At 36.5% G+C, this 20,898-nt stretch overlaps 1 protein-coding gene and 3 long non-coding RNA genes across 5 annotated transcripts; 2 read left to right on the top strand and 2 right to left on the bottom strand.

The window, feature by feature from the left end:
- Positions 1-6,175: 6,175 nt before the first annotated feature.
- Positions 6,176-6,586, bottom strand: LOC126595583 (uncharacterized). The gene is made up of 2 exons (XR_007613612.1): positions 6,468-6,586; positions 6,176-6,395 (listed from the first exon to the last, which is right to left on the bottom strand). It is a non-coding gene; the product is annotated as an uncharacterized LOC126595583 (long non-coding RNA).
- A 2,058-nt stretch (positions 6,587-8,644) lies between these two features.
- Positions 8,645-14,385, top strand: LOC126595428 (disease resistance protein RPV1-like). The gene is made up of 5 exons (XM_050261732.1): positions 8,645-9,385; positions 10,720-11,815; positions 12,300-12,596; positions 12,710-13,489; positions 13,589-14,385. The coding sequence occupies exons 1-5, from the start codon at positions 8,733-8,735 to the stop codon at positions 14,198-14,200; spliced, it is 3,438 nt and encodes a 1,145-aa protein (XP_050117689.1). The 5' UTR covers positions 8,645-8,732; the 3' UTR covers positions 14,201-14,385.
- A 1,061-nt stretch (positions 14,386-15,446) lies between these two features.
- LOC126595594 (uncharacterized) lies at positions 15,447-16,143 on the top strand. Its single transcript, XR_007613620.1, has 2 exons — positions 15,447-15,516; positions 15,806-16,143. It is a non-coding gene; the product is annotated as an uncharacterized LOC126595594 (long non-coding RNA).
- Positions 16,144-17,612: 1,469 nt separating this feature from the next.
- Positions 17,613-20,433, bottom strand: LOC126595441 (uncharacterized). Of its 2 annotated transcripts, none has more exons than XR_007613533.1 (7): positions 20,180-20,322; positions 19,955-20,073; positions 19,817-19,866; positions 19,222-19,525; positions 18,997-19,064; positions 18,599-18,676; positions 17,613-17,947 (listed from the first exon to the last, which is right to left on the bottom strand). It is a non-coding gene; the product is annotated as an uncharacterized LOC126595441 (long non-coding RNA). The 2 variants fall into 2 exon arrangements; XR_007613534.1 differs by lacking the exon at positions 17,613-17,947 and adding an exon at positions 20,368-20,433 and having other exon boundaries at positions 18,254-18,676; positions 20,180-20,270.
- Positions 20,434-20,898: the final 465 nt, after the last annotated feature.

Here is a 20,898-nt window from a genome sequence, read left to right as displayed (position 1 = left end):
GGCCATCCGGCCTCTCCCATTTCCTCCCCTCGGGCCTTAGGCCCGTTTTGTCTTAAGCCCAGTACCCTAACCCATTCAGTTTTTATTTTTAGTTATTTAGTTTTTAAAACCCAAAGGGCTCGGGCCCTAGTTTTGAATGGCCTTGGGCCGGTTTTAAATCAAGGGCTTAAAGCCCTGTTTTCTGTTAGGAGGCCTTAGGGCCTTGTGCCCGTGTGTGTGTGTGGGTACTTAGGCGTGTGTGTGTGTGTGTGTTAGGCATGCACATGCATGCCGTGCGTGTGTGTGTGTGTGTGTGTTTGTTGAGTATATGTTTGGGCTTAAGCCCAAACCCCTTTCCTTCACCCTAGTACCCTTTTAGCCCAAAACCCTAGGTTCCTAAAATCCTTTTAACCCTAACCCATCCAACCCAACTTCCCTTATTTAATTTAATTCAAACCCAATATTTTAGAAAATCCTTTTATTTATTAATTATATTTTTGTGCTTAGGTAAAGTCGCTATTAAGGAAATTCGTAATCCCGATTCGCGTGATTCTTCTGCTAAGGAATATTTGTGAGTGGACTCCTTCTAAAATTACATGATTTTATGATTTAATTGCATAAATGATTAGCATGCCTACGAATTTATAATTCGATTTATGTTAAGTCTGTTTATTGAATTTATTGATTTCGTCTCGTGTTTTGGTGAGGAAATAATTGTTAGCCTATTTTGAGCTATATTTTAATATATCGTATTTTCTATAAAAACCATGAACTGGTAGACTATCTGATTGATGACGATAGGATGCTAGAACATGTTTTCGAAACCCCTCTTTATAGTATAGACGATGGATGACTTTATGCTATGAAGTGGTTATTTATGAGAGGCGTAACTATTTGTGCGTACCTAGTAGACACTATGCCGTCTGGGGCGAGGATCTGGTGTTGGCATTTAGGCCGGGATAAATAATCCCTAGCAAAAGGCTGAGGGACACGGAGACAGGCATTGGGCCGGGAGGGAGTTATCTCTGGCTACGGGCACATAGACTGAGGTGCAGGCATGGGGCCGGGATTTATTATTTATTCAGTGATCTTTCTAGCAGCACACCGCGTTTACGAGACGTTTTATGATACGTTTACTGTTTTGATTTCCGCGATGCGTTTCCGCGATATGACTTTTGAGATATTTGGCATGCTAGGATTTTTTTATTAAATCCATCACTTATTATGCTAGTAGTTTTCATTTATATAAACTGTGGGGGTTAGTATCTTGATAACTGTTTTAATATTATTGTATATATGAACTTGGTCCACTCACATTTGTTTTGCGCTCCCATTCAGGTCATAGAAACGAGGACTACGACTTGACGTACGAGGCATTCCCCTACCAGTAGCACTCTATCACCCACTTGTGTGATATCTTGTAATGCTCTTTCCTTTTAGTAAATCTGGTTTTAGATTGTGTCTGGTTCATTTCTAGACACTTCCTGTTCTATGTTGTTGATTACTCTTAAATTCTGATGTTATTCATGAATATTTTCTTCTAATCATTACTCTTATAATCAATTAATGGCTTTCGTCACCTTGGGTGTCGGCCAGCACGTGTCTATCCTGATATTCGAATATCAGGGTCGGGGCGTGTCATAATATCGCTTGTTCAAAAATAAAAAAGACTAAACACACTTTTGTTAAGTTGATTTTTGATTCCAAAAGAACTTCAAGTACTCAAGATATGTGTTTTTTTTTGTAAAAAGTACACCAAATGCTTTTTTAGGATCTACTTGATTTTATTAAGGATTGATTTTGAAAAACATTTTAACCAAAAACACTTTTAGTCATTTGAAAAACACTTTCACACAAATATTAAAGTGCGCAATTAATTTTAAATTGAACTAATACATATTTATTTAATATGTTCGTCTCCACCTTCAATTTTTGCCGCACGTCGTGATCGTGAATCTAATCTCTGGTTTTTTTTTTTTTTTTTTTTTTTTTTTATGTTGTAAAACATCTATTCTCTGGTTTGGAGGGAAAGGGAATTGATGCTCAACCTCTCTTCTTTCTTTATTCCTTGAAAAAAATTTGAAGTTGACAATCACGCCATTCGCTCTCAACCACCTTCCGCACCAAAATTTGAAGTTTCTTTCCTCTTCCCCCATACCGGCAAGAAAGTCATTTCATCCTTTGAAAACATTGTTTATATATGCACATCCATTTGGGTGTATTATATGGTTCATTTGACTAATTAATTACCACCTGACTACTAATCTAAACAAAAATAGTTAACCCCTTGCTAAGGAATCCAACTGTCTAATAAATACAGTAGTTAATTAGCTCCAATAAGATTCATTTAGGGTTGTTGCTTACATATATAAAAAGACAGCGTTAGCTACCTTGTCCTTTCAAAACATTGTTTATATATGGCATGATGGCATCCATTTGGGTGTATTGTATGGTTCATTTGACTAGTAAGGAAAAGTCTACTCCTAATGCCCATGTTGCATTAGTTTTTAGCAGCGGAGCCTAAAAATGATCCATTTGGGTGTATTATGTGGTCCGTTCCCATTTGGATCTATTATATTAAAGCACCACTTAATAATTAATACAACGATCTAATAGATTGTTGTTCTAAGTTCATATCTTGTAAATGGTTGAATCATTTATCACTAATCTTGAATAATTGTTTTTAATTATTCTTTCACATTTGGGTCTTTTTTCTAATCACCTTTGTTTATTATGTGGTTGTTGTCATGTTACTTCTCAAATGCTTCCAAATTCCAAACTAAAATAATGCATTATTGATGGTTGAATAGCTGTAATCACCCTCAAGAAGTCATTGTTTATAATCTATTGGATAGTCCTTATCCTTTCGTGTTTGTTACTTTCTTTCCTCTCCTTCACTACACCTTCCAGGCCAACCAGTAGTATGTTGTTTCTCAAGTTCATACGCGAATGTTATTATATTATGAACTTTTCAATTCTAGCAATGTGAGACAAGATAACAAAAAGAATTCTGCTCAAACTCCAACGTGTATAACATCCATCTTGGTGTACTATATGGTTCATTTGCCTAGTAAGGAAAGGCGTAGCTAATAGAAGTATAAATCCTAATGCGCATTTTGCAATAGTTTTAGCAGTGGAGTAGCTTAAAACAATCCATTGGGTGTATTATGTGGTCCACCCCCATTTGGATGTATTATATTAGAGCACCGCCTAATAGTTAATACAATCATCCAGTAGATCGTGATCCCACGTTTTGAATCTTGTAAATGGCTGAATTATTTACCGTCCACCTTGAATAATTGTTTATAGTTGTCGTTTCACATTTGGTATATATATATATATATATATCATTTTATTTTGCAATTTATATATCCTAATACAATTATGTGTCATTTTAAGTATAAAAAAACATTTCTTTATATAATATAGAGTAAATTTACTTAAATCCGCATAGGCAATAAGCCTCGCCTAACTACAACATCTATTATATTAGAACATTGTATAATATATGGACCTAGCTCTTGTTATGGAATATTATTGATTAATTATATAAACCAAGCCAAGTCTTGACTTTTGGGTTCAGAGCAAAATGGCAAATTTGCCCTCAATTCCCACGCGTCCATCATCGCTTAAAATGGTTCCTCCTCTTGTCGATTCTCTTCATTCCTCTTTCCCTCTCTCATAAAAAAAAAAAAATCAGAACGTTGCTTCTCGAATTCTGTCTCCCTCAGCCAAGCTCCCCATTCCCCGTTCATTTTCGAACTTGGCACAGTGGAATGCAACCCACGCGTCGATAATCGTGACTTCTTCTCCGCTTTTCCTTTCCTTTACGTTTTTCTCTCTCGCCGTCCAACCTCTCACGAATTACAAACAAGGTGCTTTCTTGCTGGAAAAACCACTGAACCAGTAGAATTTTCCTCGGTTCTTCAATTCGATTCGAACAATTTTTTTACCCAGAAAAGCTAGCTTCCTGGTGAGTATTGCAGCTTTCTCAGTGTGGGTGTTTCAATTTCGTTTTTGTGATTTTGGATTTGCAAATTTGTTTTCTGTTCAATTTTCCTTTTGTGATTTTGGGGGGTTTTGTTTATCGATTCTCTCACTCATCTCTCAGCTCTCTCTCTCACTTTTGAGGTACATGCCGTTGGATTCCGTTTGCTGCTGCTGATCTGCAGGTAAAGCTTCAATTTCCAAGTAAAGTTTCCATTTTTCATGATTTCTTGAATTTGGGTTTTTAAACAATGGAAATACTGCTAGATTCTTATCATTATCTGCAAATTACTGGTGATTTGGATTGGTGCCTGAGATTTAGAGAATGGCTCGCAGCTTTAATTTCTTTTTCCTTCATTATTACTGTTTTCAAATTTTTTATTGCTGGGTATTGATAATTTGTAGTCTGTGAGGGCTTCAATCTGTTGGAATTTTGAATGGTTATTGCTTCATCGGAAATTGGGTGGTCCAAATTTTGAATTAGAAGAAACCCATTTGATTAATATTTTTGGTGGATTGGCTCTCTCTGTGTTTTCTCTGTTATTTCTTCCCCAGTTGGAAAGTGGAGGCCGCAACTTTGAGCTCAGAACTTGAATTTCTCAATAATTCGTTTCTCTGCACTCTCATCAGTCACTCTTGATCCTCTCTCTGAGGAATTGGGTAATTTCCAGCTCTATCAAGTAATACTCCATTTAATTGCTTAATTGAGGTTTTTTGTTTCTCTTTTTCGCTCTTTCATCAGTTCATTGGCTTTGTTGTCCGGCTTAAGTAAATGGGAAATCATTAATTGGCATTGTTCAAGATATAATTATGTGTTGTTGGATTTATGAAACGATTTGGCTAATGAAGAGAGTGGTTTTTTGTATATAGATTACACACATGTGGGCTGATCTATCTTTCCTAATAAATTTCCCATCTGTTTGAGGTATAATTTTTCTCATCTATTTGCAAACAAGTTTCGGTATGTTCTTACTTCTCCTCATGGCAAAATGTTTTGTTTTTAGTAATTGGCAGGCTTAATGTATACGACATTATTGTTTTGAGGGTGGCCACGTGAACCATTCTGTATTTGTCTCTGCATTCTCCTTCTTTTAAGAAATTGCATTTCCTTTCACAACTTCAACGCAAACCATTAAGCAAACAAACATATTCATGGAGGTAGTTGGTGGTTCAAATACCAATTTCAGGCATGTATCAACATTTTTTTAATTGTATAGGTTATTTTTTTGGAGTTGATAGTAAGGAAAAATTTCTTTAGTTTCACATGTGCTTATCTATCATTTGTTACTGGGCAATAATTTCTTTAGTGCCCTACATATTTTGGCTTATTAGATTGGCCTTCATTCGGTGCTTATCCGTGATTGTTAATAATTGCTGGCGGACTTTCTGGGTTGCAAATTCTCGAACAGAATTTCTGACTTGCAAAATCCATTACATAACAAAAGACATTCCTTCTGTTTTTAACTTTTTACCTCTGCATTGTTGGTTGTGTCAAAAGTATCAATTTTGTTCATTTACATGAACGTCACAAGACGTGCAACCAAAAACAAAAAAAAAAAAAGAACAAAAAAAAAAAAGAACAAGGCACTGCCTAAAGATGAGACATCTAACAGATGAGTTTCTGTTTTGAACCTATCGTAGTCAATTGGTCTTGCAGTTTTAGTTATCAATTCAATTCCTCCATTGCTAATATTACTGTCTCCATTAAGCGCCTTCATTGAATATTTCTACTAAATTTTTCAGGCTGAAGAGGATGACGAGAATATAAGTGGTGAATTGTATTATTAGGGGGAGGACAGGTAAACTTATTCTACGTTTCTTTCGTTTTTCGTTGAGCATTTATTGTTATTTTCCACAACTTTTTGGATTGTTTATGTTTGACTTTGATGATTGTGGCGTTTCAGATAAAGGTATATCCCAAACCTAATAATTTTGTTTGGTTTTTTCTTCCTTTTTCGCTTCTCTTCTTTTGATTTCCCGTTTATATATTTTATGTTTTCTTATGGCAGTTTTGAACCTTTTCTTTTCTGAATTTGTATGCTTTATGGGTTGTCATTTAATCTGCTTAATTATCATCGTGATCAACTAAGATATCACTTTTTCATACACTATAGACTTTGAGTTAGTGGTTGAATTATGAATTGAGAAGTGGATAATGCCATAAAAAATTTGCTAGGAGTAGGAGGATGTTCTTGGCACACTATAAGAAGTTTTCTTTTTCTTTTTGGCAAGTTCTTCATATTCATGATTCCGTTATCAGTGCATTTGCTTTCCCATGATTTCTCATAAATTGGACATGAATGTATTTATAGATTTTTATTTTTTTTAGCCAGACAAAGGATTTGATTGAGCAACAGGTGCATCAACCATATATTATTACTACAATTGTACGAGGCCTCGGCATTACAAGGTCTTGAAATTACCTCTCTCTCTTTTTTGGTTTTTGACAGATTATATGAGATTTTATTGCTGTTAGCTTGATGAAGTTCTCGATTCATGACCATGTATTTTTTCAACTTCTACCATTTGGTTTCTGTTGACTTTAAATCTGAGTTGTAGTGATGTTTGTGTTTTCTAAATTTCTTCCAATAGCTTAGTTTTAGTTCGATTTTTTTGTATATCTCTTCAGAGCAATTCTTGGAGTTGCAATCTTACCAGCTACGAAAAGGAAAGTTATTGAGAAAATCTGGAGAGAAGGGCCTTATTATGGCCAGCAGAAGCTGTAAGTCCTTTTTTAGATCATTCAACAGGGAGATGGTATTCTCCATGACAACCGCTCCAAAACCAATAACTCCTTTTTCCCTGGATTGACCAAAATATCAACTTCAAAGCAAGTTTTGTCGGGTGTAACGACATTTGTAGGGCAACAAACGTTTAACTAATCAGATTTAATTTAGGGCAATTTGGATTTGCTTTCATTTGTTTTGATTTGTAATTTTATAAGCAATTTTGAGTTTGTGTGGAAATTAATATGGTTTTTTATTCTCTCTCCTCGCACACACTCTCTCTCTTTCTCATGTTTTTGAGGAGTTGGAGTCCTAAGTGTTTTTCTGTTTCTGGGTTTTGAGTGTTTTGTTGTTTTCTTGGAAAGTATTGTTCTTGCTCTAAAAGTAGCAATCAGTGCTATGTATTTTGTGCATGATAAAACTTATAAGTGTAGTATTGTGGTGCTCATTTTTTGGTTAAAAGCTAAAAGAGTCTCTTATTAAGATTTTAGTCAATTTTTATCTAACTTAGACCAAACTTCAGCATATACTTCACATGACTGAAATCATCTATTTTTTTTTGAGAAGAACTGAAATCATCTATTTACATCGATAAACCTTCAATTACGACATGATTGATATGGATATATAGACCCAATAGCTTTAGCTATATGTTATAGTTTTACACATAAAAATTGAATTTATCAATTTTAAATCTTTCAACCATGTTATTCAACAGATGCCATAAACTGCCCTATTTTTTTTGAACTCTGTAGAAAAGGAATTTATATGCAACATGATCAGAATGACTACATAAAAAAAAAAAAAAAAAGGTCGTACCCAGTGCACAAGGCTCCCGCTTTACGCAGGGTCTGGGAGAGGTGAATGTCGGCTAGCCTTACCCCCATTTTATGGAGAGGCTGCTCCCAAGTCTCGAACCCGAGACCTACCGCTTATGGGCGAAGGCACTTGCCATCGCACCAAGTGCGACCTCTAGAATGACTACATAAATTGCTTATAAAATATCTTTTCAAATACATAAGGAGAAAGAGTGATGGTTCTCAACGCATCTTTATTGTTGCCCAAGTTTTTGCTGATTTTGAAAGCTATGAATTGCTAATGGATTTACCTTTTTTTTTTGTGTGGAATTTTCAGAGTTTTGGGTCATCGGAGGAAGAACTTAATTGCTTGATATTTTGAGGTATATACTTTGTTTTAGTTTCTTCAATTAGATACTGTTAATTCACACCAATGCTTTTGTTTCTGTTGGGTTTTTTAGTTTAAACTTTATCCGGAATCATTTGGTGTGTGTTTGAAACTTTGGAATCAGATTTTCAATTGGTTTTGTGAAGTCCTAACTTTTAATTTCATTTGGGTCTGACCTTGAGTTTAAAACTTTATCTGGAATCATTTGGTGGGTGTTTGTAACTTTGGAATTAGATTTTAATTGGTTTTGTGAAGTCCTAACTTTTATTTTCATTTGGTTCTGACCTTTTAGCTGTCATTGGAAATCATCATAAAAGTAAAGTTGTGCATTCCTTAATTCAATCTTTGGCAAGCCATCTTGCATGATAACCAAGTAAATGGTTTTTAGTAAATGTTGATTTTGGAAAGTTCTTTGTTTAATTTTCTAGGTTCTGATGAATTCTTCATTTAGAGTTGGTGACCAACAATCGACCCACCACCAATTTTAGATCAAGATTCTAGCATGCCTTAAAAGTGTAAGTCAGTTTTCCATTCTATTTTGTTGATTTTGTCATCTGGGTTTCTTACAAAACTAACACCTCAGTTCATTTCTGACTAGGGTGTTACCTTTTTATCTGTATTGTTTGGAAGATTTCAGAAAGCTTGCATTCAAGTTTGTCTCTGCACCTTCTGGCCAACATTATGTCGTTTCCATACGCCAACATTATTATATTATAAACTTTGTTCTTGTTGACTTAAGGAGCTTGACTTGGGTTTAGGTGTTTCAGGATCATCTGTTCAATAGCACAAACACAACTACTGCCATTTTTCAGTCATAATCTGAACCACTGCAGTGCCATAACAGTGGATACCGCCATGACAAACCATGAAGCCTCCTCTTCATCCTCCCCCAAGTCAAAACTTTGGAATTACGACGTGTTCTTGAGCTTCAGCGGTGTAGACACACGCAGTGGCTTCACGGACCACCTCCACGCGGCATTAACAGATAGGGGATATCAAGCATATATCGATGAGGACGATCTAGAAAGAGGGGAAGAAATAAAAAAAGAACTGGAACAGGCAATCGAAAAATCGAAGATCTATATCATTGTCTTCTCAGAGAGGTATGCGGATTCGAGTTGGTGTCTTAACGAGCTGGTGAAGATCATGGAGTGCAGAGACAAATTGGGGCGACATGTTTTGCCAATATTCTATCACGTTGATCCTTCACATGTCAGGAAGCAGAATGGAGTTTTGGCCCAAGCATTTAAGAAACACGAAGAGAACATCAGTAAAGAAAAAGATGACAAGAAACGTGAAGAAAAACGAGAAAGGGTAAAGCAGTGGACAGAGGCTCTTAGAGAAGCTGCAGAGTTGGCTGAAGAATTTCAGAAGCACGAAGAGGGCATCGGTGAAGAAAAGGATGACAAGAAACGTGAAGCTAAACAAGAAGGGATAAAGCAGTGGGGAGAGGTTCTTACAAAAGCTGCAAATTTGTCTGGCTACCATCTTCAAATCACTGATAAGAGGTAATCATTGTGCTTTTCAATATTTAAGCTGTATTACTCTAATTAACATGCTTAATTAATACACCTTAATCTCTCATATAAAATCTAGAGGAAAATTGTAGCTTTGGTTCCTAAATTAAAAATTCATTATATTTTGTCCTTGAACTTGATAAAATATGGAGCGTTAGTCCTTCGTAACCAATTCCTTTAAATTTTAGTTAAAAGTGTCTACTATATATATATATATAATTGCAGGTAATCATTGTGCTTTTCAATATTTAAGTTGTATTACTCTAATTAACATGCTTAATTAATACACCTTAATCTCTCATATAAAATCTAGAGGAAAATTGTAGCTTTGGTTCCTATATTAAAAATTCATTATATTTTGTCCTTGAACTTGATAAAATATGGAGCGTTAGTCCTTCGTAACCAATTCCTTTAAATTTTAGTTAAAAGTGTCTACTATATATATCTATATATATATTTATATATATATAATTGCAGGCCTACCTCATCCCACCAACACTCGCAGGCTCGCAGCCCACCCCTTCACCTTCAATCTTTGATTCACACCCGTCAACCTCCCACTTCCAACCCCCAATCCCTAATCCCCACTCCCCAGCCGGCCCCAACCTGTAGCCCATGGACCACAGCCTTCACCCAAACCCACATCTCACAAATTTCTTGAATCTTACCTGTCGAGACAACGTGGATGGATGTCATTGTGAATTTGTTTGCAAAGGGAGATGTGTTCCAAATTTGGATTATAAACTTTCTTTGTTTTTGCTGTTGGGAAGTGCTACAATGGTGTGGCTGGGGTTTGGAGGAGGGGAGGCGGAAGGGAGGATTGGAGAGAGTTAACTTTTATAATTGAAGTATTTTTTTTTTCTTTTTCTTTCTCTATGTTTGTATTTATTTTCTTTTATTTTGAATTTTCAAGCCACGTGGCATCTAGTAAACAAAAATATAGAGCCCACAAAGATGACGTCATCAAATTAACAGAAAATCTTACGGTGTTAACATGGAGGGATGAATGCTCCATATTTTGTTAAGTTCAAGGACAAGATTTATTGAATTTTTTAGTTTAAGAACCAAAGCTACAGTTCAATCATAGTTCAGGGACCATTTCTCCAATTTCCTGTAAAACCTAAACCATAATTGGAGTTTAATTGATACACCAAACTTTAATATATCAATGAATGAATTTGTTTCTTTTATTGACGTTGGTCCCAAAATCACATACTAGCTATAGTAGATAGTTTGTGTGCACACACGCGCGCGAAGGAAACACGGAAATATACTAATAGCTCATACTGAGCCTACTTACTAAGCTTACCAATTCAATTTTTCAGGTGCGAAGCAAAGCTTATTAGAGAAATTGTTGACAAGATTATCCCGGAATGGCTTCCGAGCGCAGAAAGTTTACATGTGGCCAAGCACCCAGTTGGAATATATACTCGCATTCAAGATATCATCACTTTTCTTTCAAATGGTGGATCAAATGTTGTTCGCATGGTTGGAATTTGGGGGATGGGTGGATTGGGTAAAACAACAGCTGCCAAAGCCATTTATAACAAAATTCATCATGAGTTCCAATTCAAAAGTTTCCTTAACAACGTTAGTGAAAAAGATCTGGTTGTTTCGCAAGAACAACTTGTTTCTAACATCTTGAAACCGAACAAGCGTGAGATAACCAGTGTTGATGAAGGTATCAGTCTGATAAAACATCATCTCCAAAGTAGAAGAGTACTTGTCATTATTGACAATGTAGACAAAGTGGAACAACTAAATGCAATAGCTGGAAATCGTGATTGGTTTGGCCTAGGAAGTAGAATTATCATAACGACACGAGATGATCGTTTACTAAAGCAAGTGAACATGAAAGTGGACGAGACATATCCGCTTAAGGAAATGAATGAAGGGGAAGCTCTGAAACTCTTCAGTTGGCATGCCTTTGGAAATAGTTGTCCTAATGAAGGATATCTTGAACTCTCAAAAGAGGTTGTTTCTTACTGTGGTGGTTTACCACTAGCCCTTGAAGTTTTAGGTTCTTCTATGATTGAAAGAGTCCCATCAGAGTGGAAAAGTCAGTCGGAGAAATTAAAAAAAATTCCTCATGAAGGAATAATGAAACCGCTAAGAGTAAGCTTTGAAAAGCTGGATCTTACACAAAAGGCTATATTCCTTGACATAGCTTGTTTCTTTATTGGAGAGGATAAGGACTATGTCACAAAAGTATTAGATGGATGTGAATTTTTTACAACAATAGGAATCAGTGTCCTCCGTGAACGATGCCTTGTAACTGTTGAACACAACATGTTGTATATGCATGATTTGCTTCGAGAAATGGCCAGAGTAATCATTTCTGAAAAGTCCCCCGGTCACCCTGGAAAATGGAGCAGGTTGTGGAATTCTCGAGAGGTCACCAATGTATTAACAAATAAATCTGTAAGTACATTCCCAATAAAATTTTGGATTAATGCATTGTACAGGAAAAGCATATATAACCCACGTATGTCTATTATACTTTTTTTTTTCAACAAAATGTCTATTATACATTAGACAACATTCATGTGTATATATGTAGTTGCACAAGGAAAGCTCAATTAGCCAACAATAGTACTCGCATTTATTCATAGTACGTGATTTTGCCCAAGTAATATATCAATAATGAATTATCCATTTATTGATACATTTGGATGTCTAAATTAAGTTATCTCTGATTCAAATTTTTTGTAATGATTATAAGAGTAAGAAATTGGATGGTTCCAGAATGAAAATTTGTACGATTAAGAAATGTTATTTGCAAGCGGCAGAATGAGCTCGTCACCCCAAAGGGGGAATGCAAGTATAATTCATTATGCAAAATCATGTAAACATATGCAAATAATCTATTTCTTACTTAAACCTTTTTTTTTTTTTTTTTTAACAGGGAACTGAAGAAGTTGAAGGACTTGCTCTAGATATCCCTTATCCCGGGTTACCAAGCTCTGACAAGACTAGTTTCAGCACAGAAGCATTTGCCAATATGAAGAAACTGAGATTACTTCAGCTCAACTACGCTAATAAGCTCAATGGAAAATACAAACATCTTCCCAAAGAGTTAATATGGTTGTGTTGGAGTAAATTCCCTTTACAGTCCATACCAGATGACTTTTTAAATCAAGAGAAACTAGTTGCTATAAAGATGCACGGTAGTAAATTGGTACAGTTTTGGCAGGGTTCCAAGGTATAATCAATTACACGTCATAATATTCTGTTTCTATTTGTTTTTGGATTCCTTTTTTTTAAGATTTTCTTTTTGGATATTAACTTCAATTTTTCTTTGGTTTTGTGCATTAGTCGCTCTCGCTCCAGAAGTTGAAGATCATTGATCTCAGTTGTTCCACTGACCTAATTAAATCACCAGACTTTTCACAAGTCCCAAATCTTGAAGAGTTGATATTGGAAAGCTGCAATAAATTGTCCGAGATTCACCCCTCTATTGGTTATCTTAAAAGACTTTCTTTGGTGAACCTTAACGATTGCAAAATGCTTAGTTCTCTTCCAAGGGATTTCTATAAGTCGAAATCTGTTGAGACTCTTTTTCTTATGTTCTGTTCAAAATTCGGAAAACTGCATAAGGATTTAGGGAAGATGATATCATTGAAAATACTTGAAGCAGGTTTCACAGCCATAAAACAAGTACCACCTTCCATAGTAGGATTGAACAATCTCACTCATTTAGATCTCTCATGGTGCGAATTAGATGATAAAATCCCTAAGGATCTTGGGAGTCTAATTTCCTTACAAGATTTGAATCTTCAAGGGAATTCTTTTTGTAGCCTACCGAGCCTCAATGATCTTTCAAAGCTTGAAACTCTGAAGCTAAGTGACTGCATAAATCTTCATACAATCCCCAATTTACCAACAAATTTGGAAGTCTTGAACGCACCTGGTTGCCCTGCATTGAAAATAATGCCCAATTTTTCGGAAATGTCAAAGATGAGAAAACTGAATGTAAGTGATTCGCCCGCACTCACTGAGGTTCCAGGCTTGGATAAGTCATTATCCTCCATGACGTTGATTGATATGAAAAGGTGCACCAATCTCACAGCTAATTTTAAGAAGAACATCCTACAGGTATCTCTCCCTCTTTCTTTAATTGCCTTCCTATCGTGCGCATGCACGCACAAACGCACATGTACATGTATATATATGACACTTGCATTGTTTATATAGGGATGGACTTCTTGCGGATTTGGTGGCATTTTCTTCCCTGGGAATTATGTTCCCGATTGGTTTGAGTTTGTCAACAATGGCAATAAAGTCAGTTTTGATATTCCCCTGAGTGATGTTCGTAATTTTAAAGGCCTGACTCTATTCTGCTTTTACCACTCAGAAATTAATTTTTATTCTCTTTACATTACTGTTATAAATCACACCAAGCGTACTGAGTTGCGAGCCTGCATAGCCACACGCGGAGGAGAAACAGACGGAGAAGAAATAGACGACATGCCAGAACCTGATTATATTTGGCTAGGACAACTATCGAACGATAAGCTCAATTTGCAAGGCGGGGATAAAGTTGATATAATTTTTGAAGAACCTTTTGTAAGTGTGGATCCTTATTATTTATTTACTGTTAAGAGAACAGGAGTTAATCCAGTGTGGGATAAACCAATGACTGAAAATATGGATGCTATGAATCGTGCTGGTTATGTTTCTGACCCACATCCAGCTTGGTTCTATGATGAGGCAGAACCAAGCCATGAATCATCTGATAATAGTAATCCCAGTAATCAAATGAGAATTACTACAGATGACAGAAAGGGAAAAAGGCAAAAATTTTGAAGTGAAAGCATCTTCTGTCAAGATTAAGTCGCACCCAGATCGGTTCTATGGTGAGACACGATCAAGGTCGTGTTGCATTGTCATCATCAGACTCATCCTCATCATCACATTCTGAGCTCCTGGACTACAGATCACCTCCAGCTTCATCATCAGCAAGTCAATATTTCATACTTCTTTCAGATTCTTATGATTTTCCAGTAAGTAATTGTTTTGAATTTTGAAGACATATTGCATCCGGAAACATTTCAACATTACAAAAACCCATGTAAAATTTCAACATTTCTTTAATTGCTAAGATTGTGCTTTCATCATTTATTTACTAATGTCCAACACATACGATTTTTCCTTTTGTAATTTCATGTTTGGCATTCTCGGGCAACCTACAACATCTGATCATTTGTTAGTCTTGATTTTGCTTTGACTTGGGTAGGATTCATTTCTTTTCTAAGCTACCATTTATAGTATTCTCAAGATTCAGAGGCTATCGATATGATATTTGTGCTGCAGGTTTTTCAGGTATCCACTGCTGAGTATTCTCTAATATGCAAAATCTCTGTGCAAGAAGCCCTATATAAGCTTCATGGGTGACATAACAGTGGGTCTTGGTATTGGCCTATCAGGTCACCGGTCGCTACCAGATCATTGCAGAGGTACTATTGCCTTGTCAGACAGAGATTGTCAATGTTGTAAATTACATTGCAGTGGCTTTTCGAATTTCAGAGCAGTGTTCTTGCTATGCCAGAGAACGGAAGTTGGTTGTTCCCAGATGGGTTTTCACATATAGAGGCAAAGAGTTCGGGAGGAGGATCTGCAGGTATGCCTTTTCTATCCTCGGACGCAATTTCCGATGCTTTAGTGGGGTTACCTTTAGTTGGCATCATCACATTGTCTAATGCGTTTGTTGAGATAAAAGCAACTCCATTGTTGATGCAGTTCCCAGGATCCCCTTCAGAACATTGAAACAACTGTGGCCAAATTCAGCAGCAACCCAGATTCTGAAACGCAACTCAAGAGTCTTTTACCTGAAATAACTTCAGCATTTGGTGTAAATAAGTCGGTTCTTGAGACAATTGATGAACTTAAAAAGCAGCAGCCGAGTTCAGATGCTACTGGTAAGTTTGTCTTACTCTTCTATTGAGAGGCTTGTATGTCACTGTCAAGTATTTTCGACCAAATTGTTTCTATTGCAGTGGAGTGGGCTAACAAAGCTCTTCAAGGTCTTGGAAAGGGTGCTCCTTTTTCACTTTATTTGACACAAAATTACTTCTCCAAAGTTGGCATCTGCGCTTGGGAAAAATGACAACCAATTATCCACAGTGAGTCTGGACTTCGTACCTTTTCGTTTCTTTCATCACATGGTTGCATCCTTTTGATAGGTTTTGTTTTGTAGTATTTCACATTTTCTGTGAGTAACATGTGCTTTACTTGACCAACAAAAGTTGACTGATGTGATAATATCGCCTTGCTATAAGATCGTCTTTGTGGAATGAGTTGCTGCGACATAAACAATTACAGCCTCTACTAGACCTACAGTTATATAATCATCTTACTTTCCGTATATCAGAACGGATCTTTATCTTTGGCTTCGGTTTCTTGTCAATGCAGAATCCGAAGTGGAACCTGTCAAAGTTAGAGGAGGTGAATCAGAGTGAAGTGGAAGCTCTCTTGGAGCCATTGAGCCCGAACGTTCAGGAGTTGAGTGTGTGACTGATTGGCATGTCAAAACTAAGTTAAATGAAACTACATGAGAAGAAAGCACTTTCACTTGGACGCTTTTAGTGCTTCTGTACTGCGTTCTAGATGGCCAGTTATAAAATAACATTGTGATTGTGGTTATTTGCGTGGACTTGTTAGAAGAATATGAATTATGCTTTCGGTTTCTGAATATCCATAGTCTGACGCACTACTCTCTGATTATCCAATTAAACCCAAACGTAAAACCATTAGTAAATATAAGAATAGTATTAGGCAAAATGGCGTTAAGACCTCCTTCAGTCTGAACGAGAAAATATGCTCGCGCATTGCTGCGGGACTTGAATGCACCCGCCTTAACTGCATAAATAAGACATTTTTAACCTGAATAAATCAAGACACATGCACCATGCACTCGTCCCTCAATTATAAGAAAACTTGTTTGCAATGCTGAGAAAAAGCTTATTATTGTTGATAAAAATGCACACAACACCAATGGATCTTGCCATAAAAATTACACCATGAAAAATCTAGAGACCAAAATCCCCGCCGGCAGAATTTATTCACATCAAATTTAAATTCTAACACCATATGATCAAATGTTAATCAAACACACAATCTCAAAAAGCCGAAACCATGTTAAGCAAAAGAAACAGAAGGAAAAGAGTGAGGATGTAAGCATTGATAAGAATATGAAAAGTGGCAGCACTGATATCATGCACAGATAGGACAATGAAATATCGGAACCAGCAGCAACAAATAGAACCAACAAGGAAAAGGATTGATAAAATAAATAAATAAGAAATAGGACAGAGGCACAAACCAACGACATGAGCTCAGTTTTTTCACCATGAATTTTGCATGGCCTGAAATCAAGAAAAGGATGTGTTTACCGGGATTTTGAAGTGGACGCCTGCAGTCCGAATGACAGCGATCATCCCTCTTTTGATGGTCCAGAACCGACCCGGGACACTCATACGAAATCCAAAAAGGCAGCATTATCTGGAAGGAACATGCGAAGCTGTCAACAACAACGAAGTAAATATATAGTTCCATAGATGCAAACAAAATAACACTATGGCATGATATTTGATTAAGATCAGTCTCTACCAATTTGATGGCAAAAACACACCTCTCCCATACGGGAATGAACCTAACCATTTAACGAAAAAAAGACGAAAACCCATGCGGGAATGAACCTAACCGCACTGCATGCACTCGCATAGACTGCATACACATACACTCACACACACCGAAGAATGAACGCATTATATTCAGTTAGCACCATTCAACTTTAATAGCAGTGAGACCTTCCAAAGGCACAGCCCAATTGGCCTCGGTTCAAAGAACCAATTGAGAACAACAGTTCAATTTTAGAAAAGTTGTACGAGGGAAAACAAAAAAGAAAAAAAGAGAGACAAAACAATCCTATAACCACAACTGAAAAACAAAATCAAAATGAACAGAATAAAATATCAGCAGAGCATGAACACTAACTAACATCCTTTGGAAACATGTTCTGGTTACGTATAATATATATGCGCATAAATTAAGAAAATGGCTTGAGTGCCCTAGCAATGGTCTTTACGCTGAACCAAATCACTATTAGGTTAATTGTATTGATTCACGCATCTTCTTTTATGTCTAAATATCTACTAAATTGCCCTACAAAAATGAAATAAAACTAATTAAAATTCCCAATGTATATGAGAAATACAACTTTTAAAAGTGTGAGAATATATGCAGCACCAAGATGTTGCAGAACTCACTGCCCCAATTTAAGATTCGGTTTTTGTCCAATGTATGTATATGCTTATATACATCTGAGAATTTGCTTTGCAACAGTTGCTACTCTCATCGTCTTTTGAGAGAGATAGATACAAAGGTAAAGATTACAATGGGGAATAGTTAAGAATCCCTCTAAAATACTAAAGAAAAACATACCTAGAACGGAGTAAACAACTGCTTGTCTCCATAGTAGCTTCTCAGAGCATTTATGCTGTCAGAAAGATAGTGCTCCACTCCAAAAGGATGGACACATGTACCAGATGGAGACTGACCCAAAGAAAACATAATTAAAAGTTAGCATCTGATGAACAATTAAGGTGATGCAAAAGGGCAACACGTGATGTGAAATTATTATACCAAATATCCAAAGTCTGTTAATCTAATCACCCAATAAAATAAAATAGAAATTAAGCACAATAATATCAAAATTAAAAGGAAGGAATAACATGAAACCTTGTGCATAGAACGTTCGTGAGAATGAATCACACAACAATCAAGGGTGGACAAAGCACAAATGTGACACTGAAAGGGGACCTAACGGACACCCCCATCTCTCTCTGCAATTGCAGCAATCCCTCGGGTTTGAGGAAGCAAATGGAAAACGAAATGTTTTTCCATCCCCTACGCATACCCATACCTCCCTTACCCGTTCCCTCTACCCTCGCAGAAAATCCTCCCATCTCTCTCTCACCCTTGTCCCATCTCTCTGTCTGCAAATCGCAGAAAAGAAACCCTAAACAAATCCCTGAAATCCCTCGCCTAAATCCTCCCACATTTCTCTCGGACACACTCTCTTTGCAAAATCTAAACCAGATCTCCTAAATCCTATCTCATACACCCCACAAACAGCAAAGAAGCCAAGATATTAAAGCAATCTCTACATAATACTTTGAAACAATGAAACAAAATGGTACTTACTTGTTCCTTGTCCAAAACCGTTGGTGCCGCCGCACATTGTTATCAATTGTGGGTTTATCAAATCCTTCATGGCTTAGACTGCATGAAGAATTAGAATCTAAAAGATGAATATATGCTGTAAATCATCATATAAATGTAACTGCATTTAAAAAAAAAAGGAATGAAAAAATTGAATTCTATTTCATCAGTATGTAACTGCATGAAAAGTTACATTGAATGCAGACTCAATCAATTTCCCCAAAGTCATTGTTAATCTGAAAATCAATACCAAACCCATAAATACCACCATTGAATTTGGCAAAACCCAAAAACAAAAAACATAAATTTACTCATATAATCACAGAAAAACGTGAAATTTGAGCACCCATTTGGCCAAGTTAAAGGATAAAGGCACTCACATCATCACAGTACTCTTTGGGAAGATCTTCTAATACTGGTTCTTCCTTTTTCTTGCTCTTCCTCAGAACTGCCATTAAAAAACCCAGAGAAGCACACAAATTCAGAAAAGATAAGGTCCAAAACTGCCATAAAAATCCAGAAAGCATACAAATTTATTAGAAAAAAAAGTTCAAATTACAAAAACCAACTGATGTGAGTGAGTAGTGAGAGGTTGTGTTAGGCACCTGAAACACGTTTTGGTTTCAATTGAAAGGGCCAGAGCCTTGCATGCGAGGAAGATGACGATAGGATTCCAGAGACAGAGAAAGGAGGAGTAAGACGACGGAGGTGAGAGAAGGGAGACGGCGGCGAGAGGAGGATAGGACAGAGGCAAGTGCCAGAGTTTCTGCTTGTCTGCAAAATTGGCAAAATTGGCACACAGGTTCACAACTCGTCGTCTTCCCTTTATCAATGGCTCCTTTAAATATCCAAATGATCAAGGTCGATCGTGCTCGCAGAATACTTGATGAGCTCCTTTTGGTAATCCACCTAAAACAAATAAGCACAATATCTATGTAAACTAGCATTTCACTCAATTATACATTAAGCAGTATGTTTCTATATTTTAAATCCTGTTATGATAACAGGTAAATATAGATGATACAAAAGTAATTTAGTTTCATCATGCATATTTTCGCACTATTTAGTAAAGAACTCGGCCAGACTTGATTCCGAATGACATTCACAATTTCATATAGAATTTCAAAAGCCAGAGATTACAATAAAATTTCACAAAGAAAGCAAATTGTAATATAAGTCTGATCTACAATTCGGATTTACCTGGATATGGTGATTTACGTTTCCATTGGAATTTTTGCATGCATTTACATCTGATGAAAAAATAATACATCATTAGTTGGCAGGAAGGAACTTTGATAAGCAGATAAAGAAGTACGATTGAATATAAGTTTCATGTACCCTGAAGTTGTTTGTTCTTGCTACAGAATACTCGCATCTGTTGCAGCCGCTTCTATTTTCTTCATGGTTTCAGTAATGGTATGCTTGGGTCCAATTCTTGTTGTCTTCTATTTCTCATCCTAAATTAAGTTAACAGTTCAACATTATTCGTTATAAGCTAAAAAAGTAGGATTAGTTATTTTAGTAAATCTATTTCTTGTAAACTTGCCTGTTCCTCGAACATACCTGACAAATCGAGATCATTTGACATGGCTATCAATTGGAATGCATTTATAAAACTCGAGGATTTGGGAATTATTGTCTCCGCCACATTTTCCTGCAATGAAAATAGCAATTGTAACAAAAATCAGATATTTGGATCGAAGGTAAGATTCTAGCATTTTCTCCGTATCACAATCATGCAGAGCTTTTACCTCAATTGAATCAAATCCAACACCAACCCATCACAGCTCGATGATCACTCAAAAGTCAGAACACTGAACGCAAAAATCAACAAAATTTCCCCATTTTAAATTATAATTCGTTTCATATTCTTTAATCCACTAAAAAAGCAAAAAATTAAAATTAAAATTAAATTAAAAGTGAACCTGGTGGTCGTGGGTGCCGCCGCCGATGAGGAGGTTGAAGGGATTGATTTTAGCTTTTTCGTTGAAAAGCTGGCTTTCTTCTTTTCCTTGCAAATCGGATTCTATTATGTGTAGCTCTTCTTCTTTTTGTTCCTTCAAAACTTTGTTCAGCATTCGCTTGAGGAGAGGGGAAATGGTTCAGAGCGAGGTGTCTCCATTGCTGCGACCCTGTCCATTGAACTTTTTGCAGTTGCTTTTAAGCTTCGCTCCGTCCCTCTACAAGTCGCATGCCTTCCCCTCACCAAACCCCTCTCTCTCTCCCTCCCCCTCCATCCTTCCCTCTCTCTCCAACTCTCTCCCTCCTTCCTCTCTGCAAGT

Source organism: Malus sylvestris, chromosome 2 (assembly GCF_916048215.2).
Source record: "Malus sylvestris chromosome 2, drMalSylv7.2, whole genome shotgun sequence".
NCBI lineage: Eukaryota > Viridiplantae > Streptophyta > Magnoliopsida > Rosales > Rosaceae > Malus > Malus sylvestris.
Note: the sequence above shows the minus strand (reverse complement) of the source record. Positions and strands in the feature narration are given on the sequence as shown.